Genomic DNA, 8,481 nt, shown 5'->3' with positions numbered 1-8,481 from the left:
GACGTCAGACAGGGCAAGATATGACAAAATAATCATTTATAAATTATCAAGCGTTCATGAGGGAGGGGGGAGCCGGGAGGGAGGAGAAAAATGAGGAGCTGATGCCAAGGGCTTAGGTGGAGAGCAAATGTTTTGAGAATGATGAGGGCAATGAATGTACAAATGTGCTTTACACATGGATGTATGTATGGATTGTGATAAGAGTTGTATGAGCCCCTAATAAAGTGATTAAAAAAAAAAAGACAGTTCCTCGTGTTGCAGTGACCCCCTAACCATAAATTTCCGCTGCAACTTCATCGCTGTCATTTTGCTACTGTGATGAATCGGACGACCCCTGTCGTTCGACCCCCGTGGAGTAACGACCCACAGGTTGAGAACCGCTCTAGGTCTTGGTGAGCGGGAGTTGCGCTGAGGCAGGGAATTTGTTTTTTTGTTTTTGAGTGTGTCTCTTTAGAAATGAGGGAGTCAGGAGGAATCCAGCCCACAGAGCTTCCAAGTTTCTCAGTTTTAAAACTTGACCACTACCAAACTTTCTTTGGATTCTTCTTTCACTAACAGCAAATGAACACGAGCAGGGATGGTGGTGGTGGTGTGGGCAGCATTTACAAAACTGTCCCCCCCACCCCTCCCATGTTTCTAATAAAAGACACCAGGACAGCAACACATACACGCACACCAAAAAAGCGCCTGCATCATTTGACTCAATTAAAAAAAAAAAATCGTAGCATCTCAATCGACACCTCAGAACACTCGCCGTGGCGCAAACCCAATTGTGATGGTGGCCTGGCACTTTCCCAAGGGCCACGCGGTCTTTGCGTCTCCGTTAACACGGCTGCTCTCAAAGCTACACAGTGTATGATCACTTTGCATTACCCAGCGGGAGGAGAGGAAACGCCCCAGGAGGCGCAGAACCATGGGTAAGAGAGCTGGTTTCCAAACAGGCAGGAAGAAAGGCAGGCATCCGCTAAGGGACGGGGTTCCTGAGACGTCTTGAGAAAGCTCACAAGAAGGGTTTTCCTGGCTGACTCAGGAGGACCCCAGGGGACACCAGGTTGACGCCGCAGCCTTCATCCCCATCACCCCCGCCCCACCCCACTCACCCAGGAACTGCTTGTTGAGGAGGAGGGAGCCGGAGCCCCCCCAGTGCTTGTCCACAAGCTCCAGGAGCTGTCTGAGGACAGTGGCCACATGGGAGGTTCTGGCAGAGGCCGGGGGACTGTGGTTTCCTGGTAAACCATGCAAACTGCCCAGGTCACTAGAGAGAGGCTCAAGAAAACAAAACACAAAAAACAACCAATGTCATTTTTACACAAGACGACAAGCAGGAACCAGAAAATGGAAAGCATTAACCTTTTGTTAACAAAAAAAAGATCTTTTTACATTTCCATTTGGCATTGAATAGCATGTTATTTACCGCCTAAGCGAATGCCATGATCATGACATACAGGTCACATCTTCTATCACAGTTTTCTGTCAGGATTTTGAGAGGAAAACCCAAAGCATGTTTTTTGACACTTAAGTACACCCGTGATCCAATCGATGCTGCCACATGACCTAGGAAGACGAAGCTGCAGAGCATTTTGTTACATATGTTGGGTAGGCATCGGACTGCTAACTGCCAGGCTGGTGGTTTGAATCCACCAGCTGCTCCTTGGGAGAGAGCTAAGGCTGCCTGCTCCCATGACGATTTACAACTTGGTCAAGGAGTTCAAGAAGAAAGAAAATGTTTGAAACTGACTGTGGTAACAATTGTACAACACTGATTAATGTGATGGAACTATGGAATATTATATCTGTAAGAGCTCCCAATAAGTGATTTAAAAAAAAATTATGTTAACAGATCTGGAACCCTTCTGTCAGGTCGCTGTGAATCGGAATCTGGACTTCGTGGGAGTCAGGTTTTGGGACATGTCATAAAAATAAAAATAAGGGGTGACAATAAAAATTGCAAGCCAAAAAACTTTACATTTGCTATATTAAAACATGATACACATAAAGGTCCTATAATGTTTAAAGTGTTATGGTTGGACTCAGTACTGAGATACTTTCATTCCACGAAATCATATATAAATATATTCATGTTGAATGAATAAAAGACCAATGTGAGTTTCACTGTACTTGTCTGTCAATCTTGTCACGGACACCCACAAAGGAGCCATAAAGAACGGCCAAATGATTTCTCTATCAACGATTTTTAAGACATGGAAAATTAGTTAGCTAGTGTTCTCTGCCTTTCTTCACCCCTTCTGAACTGCCCTTATATGTTCTGACTTACCCCTTTCTAGAAACGGAAAACTATCTTTCTGCTATAGTTACATTCAAGCAGTTCTTCTAAAAGCCCTCATCATAGAGAAAAATATGTCTAAAAGGAATGCGTTTATAAAGATAGTCCAGAAAGGGGCATTTTTAGAATTTTGTTAATTTAACCAAAGATGGGATGTGAAATAAATATGCACACGTTTCCTAGCCCTCGGCTTAGTAACAAAGTCTCTCAAACACCCTAAGCATTGCTCTGCTTTCATCTCAAATACATGAGCGCACGAGTGCCCTGGTCTGATAAACTAGGTACCCGGAACTGGAATTCGGTGGTGGGTGGTGGGTGGGGTGGGGGCAGAGGGGAGAAAGAGACCAAAAAACTGTAGAAGAATTACAGGACTGCCCCCACCCCCCCTTTGGGCACACAACAATGAGAAAGACTCCCAGCTTCTGCCACACCTTTAACAACCTCACACAACAAAAAAATGTAAAGAAAAAACACAAATGCACCTACACACAAAAGCAATAAGCTTATCTTCTTGTGATCGAGAAGTAATTGGAAATACCGTATATACTCGAGTATAAGCCAGGTCTTTCAGCACATTTTTAGTGCAATTTTTGTGGTAAAATTAGATGCCTCGGCTGTTATTCGGGTGGGCTTATACTCGAGTAGATACGGTAGTTGTTTTGGACCAGATAGATCCCTTGCTTCCTTGTAGGGCAGAGTGAGTCCAATAACAAGTGATTTATATGGCAAAGGATCATGGGAAGCCCAAGGGAAGAGGCCCTGACAGCCACGGTTTCTTTTTAAAAATTTTTTTTTAGCTGCGGTTTCTACAACTAAAGAGAAGATGATTTTGTGATTAAAGCTGGATCTGCAGAGTCATGAACATTAAAATGGACAAGAGGGGAGGGGATCGTGGACAAATGTGCCCAGAGGCTAGGGCAAAAATAAGCAAGTACTTGATACTAATTAATGCAAATGCTTCATTGCCACCAATGACCTGTGACAATTCTCATTTGGTTTTTGGACCTACTGCTCCCAAGCCTTTTGATTTAGGAAGATAAGGTAGGCCATTCAAACACCACCACCCCTGCCCGTTAACACAGATTGTTAACTGAAAAGTTCTGTGGTTTTATTGGACAACGTTGATTACAGAGAATTGTCTGGCAGCTGAGGCAGCGATTCTCTATTGTGTGTTGATCCTCAGAATCACGCTCTACTAAAAGTCCTTTGGATAATCAAATTCGTCTTCTCACTGTCACTAATGCAGTTTTAGACAGAACAGCATGGCTTTTTTGGTCAAAAACTCTACAAACAAGCTCGTCATCTGTGGCAGAGGCAAATGGGTAAGCATGGTGGGAGTATAAACATCAGCGCTACAGTGATCAGTCTAGGGCCCCGGTGCCTCCTCCTGCATTCCTGCCCCTGGGTAAACACTTGTCTGGCACTCCTTATGACCAAAGTACTTCCCCGGCATGTTTATATTCTGGAAGTCGAACCGGACGCAATTCTTCCTCTGACAGAAATGAGGCCGTGGTGACAGAGGGGGGATGCCCTTCCCCGGGGAGCTGAAGAATCGACTTTGGCTGGAGAGTGCTAGCCACTGGTCTCTGAAGACGCGCTACCTTTTGAGCACTCTTGGTCAGTACCACCTCCACACCCCCCAGAAACCCTCTCTGGTCATCTGGCACCTTGTGTATTTCCCGCACGAGCACAAACAAGCCAACACTTGCCTCGTTGCCGGTAGCCTCTCGGAAACCATGCTTTGGGTTCAGGGACCCAAGGAGATTGTCCTGCCGTTTGAACCCTCTCTTCAATGGGCTTAATGACCTCTTGGCCAACATCTCTCTGTCTTCTGAAGTCGCAGAAGGCAGCATCAGGGACCGCAGAGAGTTTCCCAGGGCAGAGTGGTTTGAGAAAGAGCCACGCGCCGGTGTTAAGTCACTCAGGCTGGTGGGCAACTGCTGCTCTGCGCTGGCCAGCAGAGCTGGGTCGCAGTTGAAGTGGGTGGTGGCGTACAGATCTGTGGAGGAAACAAACCGGAAGATCAACCCGCCCTTTTGCTCCTTTCCATCCTGACTCATTCATCAACTCCCTGTGTCCTTTCTCTCTCCCTCTGCCAGCCCGACGCTCCACCTCTGGTTCAATCCACCGTCTGTCTACCTACTCCCAACCTACCCCAGAGTCGTGAGAGGTGGCGGCCGGTGGACAGGCAGACTCGACGGCACCTAACAACACCCTGATGTACGAGCATTTACTCTAATCAATTTACTCTTCCGTTCTCTAAGATCTCACATGTCTATTCCGTGGTGTTACAGTTACGCCTTGGGCTGCTAACTCCAAGATCAGAAGTTCGAAACCACCAGCCCCTCAGATGGAGAAAGATGAGGCTTTCTACTTCTGAGTTATAGCCTCTGATACCCACAGGGGCTAGTTATGATGTCCATGGTGGGTCAGAATCAACTCATGGCAGAAAGCTCTGGTTTTATTTTCAAATTCCCCAGGACCTTCTCTACCTTCCTCGCTCTCTTTTGCCGACTTCTTTTATTTCACTGGGAAATGTTCACTGAAGCAACCAAAGAGAGTGCCTATGAGATCTTCCCAGGAGATCCATCCACTCCTGTGTGTTTGTCCCGGAGAGCTCTCTGCCTCCCTTCTTGTTACAATCAATAACTGGCTGAGTTTCTAAGGCCAGCCTCTCCACTGCTGAGCTACATCCCACCGTCTCTTGATTGCCCCCGGATTGTTTGTGTGATATGTGTCCTTGCTCTTCTCCATCATCCGTTTCCTACTAGCCCACTGTCTACAAGGCTCACCCCTCACTCCAGCCTTGGTTCCCTTTCTTGGCTCCCCTTTACTGCTTACAGAGGCTGGACTGGATGTCCGGACAGACTCTGTCTGCAGGACCTCTCCAGTTTTCTCTTGAACTCACTTCAAGAAAGATTGTATCCCCAAGCCTCCCCTGCAGCTTCTCACTAATGCCTTCTGCAGGACCAAGCACCATGATCATGGCTCCAACCCAAGCTCCTTTCTGCGTATTCCTTCTTTCTTGAAAAACATGCTTAATTTGCCCTCCGGGATGCCATTTTCCCTTGGCTTTTTCTTCTCCTGTCTTTCTGGCTGTTGCGTGGTGGATTGCCCAGCTGGCTTCTTGTCTGCCAGGCTTCACTTTGTCTTGTCGAAGGATGGCGACCAGAGCAGAGCGGTCCTCGGGTTTCTGTTCTCTCGAGAGCAGTGGTTCCCAACCTTCCTCATGCCGTGACCCTTTCAGACAGTTCCTCATGTGGTGGTGACCCCCAACCATCAAATTATTTTCGTTGCTACTTCATCACTGTCGTTTGCTACTGTGATGAATTGGGCGACCCCTGTGAAAGGGTTGTTTGACCCTCAAAGGGGTCGCGGCTCACAGGTTGAGAACCGCTGCTCTAGAGTCACCGCCTGTGTGAGAACCCATCCAGCCTCGTCATCCTAAGGCTAACCCTAGCCTTGCAATGGCCAGACTCCACTTCTCCTCTGGATTTCAGATTTAATCTGCCTAATGGCCAACTCTCGCATCTCTGGGAGGATGTGACAGTTATCTCAAATTCTCCTCCCACTCTCCAGTCTTTTCCATCTTGGGAAGTCATTCTTCTGTTCTTCCAGCTGTTCAGACTGGAAGGTTTGGTTGAACCCAGGGTGTTACCTCCAAATCGATTCAGAATCTCACCACTTCTACCCAGAATCTAACCTCTTCTTTTCTAAAAAAAATACTTTTATTGGGAATTCTTCCATCTCTTATCACAATCTATGTGTGTCAAGCACATTTGCATATAGGCCGTCATCATCATTTTCAAAGCATTCTTTTCCCACTTGAGCCTGATATCAGCTCCCCATTTCTTCCCCCTTCCTCCCCTGCCCACCCTTCCCCACGAACCTTTGATAAGTTATAGATGGTTTTTTCCAGATCTTACATCATCCCCCATTGACCCTCACCCACTTTCCATTATTCGTCCCCCTGGGAGGGGGTTCTAGATTGATCAGATTCTAACCTCTTGAAGTGTTTTCTTTTTATCTTTGGTTCCCACCACCTATTCACAACCAGGGAACCAGGATAATGTTTAAGGCAGCCCATGTCCACTCCCCTGCTCTAACCCTTCCAGTGGCTTCCCTTCTCACCTAGAATAAAAGTCTGGCCGCCTCTTGGGCTTCTTCCACACACTCCACTCCGCTCACCCCATGTCAGACCCACTGCCATTATTCTTTGACCATGCCCAGGGCGTTCCTGTCCCAGGGATTTGGAACTTACTATTCTCATGGTCTCCAAAATTCTCCTTCCAATGATGCACACATCTTCCACGAACTTCATTCATTCTTTCCTCTGACAGTGCCTCCTCAGAGAAACTTTCCCTGAGCATGCTTCCCTAAGCGATTACCTTCTCAGTTCCCACACTGTTACATCCTTGTTCTTACAATCACCTGACATATATTTACACGTTCACTTATTTTTCATCTTCTCTATCCTATGAGACTATAAACTCCATAAAAGCAGAGACTTTATGTACCTTGCTACTCTAGTCACAGAACAAGAGTCTATGACACAGTAGGCATTTGAGGAAAAACTTGAGGAATGAATTCACAAATAACCAAAAAATGGTCTCCATCACTGACACTCAACTCAACACCTCAACTCAACTCAACAACTCAACTTAACTCACTCAACTCAACTCAACTCAATTGACTACCATCAAGTCTCTGATGACTCATAGCGACCCCATGTGGAGTTTCTGAGACTGTCACTGTTGATGGGAGTAGAAAGCCCAGTCTTTCTCTCTCTAGGAGCTGCTGGTGGTGCTGAACTACTGACCATGCAGATCACAACCCAACAAGTAACCAGGGCTCCCTATAGCCACCCTATAGGACAAGGTAGAACCTCCCCCCATGTGGGTTTCCAAGATTGTAACTCTTCTACCGGAATAGAAAGTTTCAGAGAGACTGGTGGTTTCGAATTGCTAACCTTGCAGTTAGCAACCTAACACATAGTCAGTATGCCACCAGGGCTCCTCTTCCCTGAAACTAACCTCTTCTAAAAGTAACTAAGATGAGAAGCCCCAGAATGCTACTTAAACGAAAATAACAGGTAGTCATGAAGGTGCATTTCTACAAACATTCTCTATTGTTAAGACTTCTCCCCTGGAGGCTCCGCTGCTTCCTCTGAAGTGCAATTTAGGAAGTGCTAAAGTCATTTCAAAATTACTGATTGGAAACTTTCCAGTTAGACCTTCTCTCTTCACACCTGCAAAAAGGATCTGTAAATGCATGGGAAGCTGTTACCTGAACTGAGTTTCAAGAGTCTTCCGGTGCTGGAGTCAGGATTGGAGAGAGAAGCTAGCAAGTCGCCACAGGAATGGGATGTGCTGGCCTTCGTGTCGTTCGAAGGCTTTATGTTATATTCTCGGTAGCTCTTGCTTCTCTGGGGCCTTTTACCAAGACTTTCATGCAGGGAGAGAGTTTGAAGATAATGACTATCATAATGTTCCAAACCAACATCTGAAGGTAATGGATAGGGATGGAGCTGGCCAGAATCCCCCACATCCAGGCGTTTACCCAATGAAGCATCGCTGACAAGCTGATATGTGTCGGGCTTTTGTTTCAAGTCCTTTTCTGGAGAAGAACCTGATGACTTGCTCAAAAAAGATACTCTGTAACCTTCTCTCACCGTCTTCTCTGGGGATCGAACTCTGGACTGATGAGACGAATAGTGTCTGAATTCTAACCATCAAAAGGGAAACAAAACCATGATGAGAATTTCTTCCTGGCCCACTTAAGAGTATCTCTGTTTACTGCACATACTCTCTGTTTACTGCAAAAGCTCTTGCTGGTGGGGGTATGGGGCTGATTTAAATTTCACCAATGGAAACACAAAGCAATAAAAGGACATCAGTGCAGGACAACAAACACCGTATGGAACGTTTGTATAAATAGTAAAGATCTGTAACGTTCTGAAGATGAATTACCTATCAATGGAAGCCTGTGGGAGCTCCCTCCTAAAATTATAACATCCGTTTCCTAGACACTGTTTTTTTGTTTTTTGTTTAAATCAATTTATTGGGGCTCATAAAATTCATCACAATACATAGATCAATTGTGTAGAGCACATCTATACATTTGTTGCCCTCATCATTCCCAAAATTCGGTTGCCTCTTGGGTTCCCGGAATCAGCTCATTTTCCTTCCCCCCTTCCC

General features: G+C 46.0%; 1 protein-coding gene across 1 annotated transcript in view; it reads right to left on the bottom strand.

Moving 5' to 3' along the window:
• LRRC36 (leucine rich repeat containing 36) overlaps positions 1–8,481 on the bottom strand; it is a 49,419-nt gene that overhangs the window by 9,175 nt on the left and 31,763 nt on the right. The window contains exons 7-9 of the mRNA XM_004704838.2: positions 7,571–8,008; positions 3,994–4,283; positions 1,101–1,266 (exon numbers count right to left, since the gene is read on the bottom strand). Of these exons, the coding sequence (XP_004704895.1) occupies positions 1,101–1,266; positions 3,994–4,283; positions 7,571–8,008 (894 nt within the window). The remainder of the gene's footprint in view (positions 1–1,100; positions 1,267–3,993; positions 4,284–7,570; positions 8,009–8,481) is intronic.

This window comes from Echinops telfairi, unplaced genomic scaffold, assembly GCF_000313985.2.
Source record: "Echinops telfairi isolate 266 unplaced genomic scaffold, ASM31398v2 ScPeMD7_2291;HRSCAF=2852, whole genome shotgun sequence".
In the NCBI taxonomy this organism is placed as follows: Eukaryota; Metazoa; Chordata; class Mammalia; order Afrosoricida; family Tenrecidae; genus Echinops; species Echinops telfairi.
Note: the sequence above shows the minus strand (reverse complement) of the source record. Positions and strands in the feature narration are given on the sequence as shown.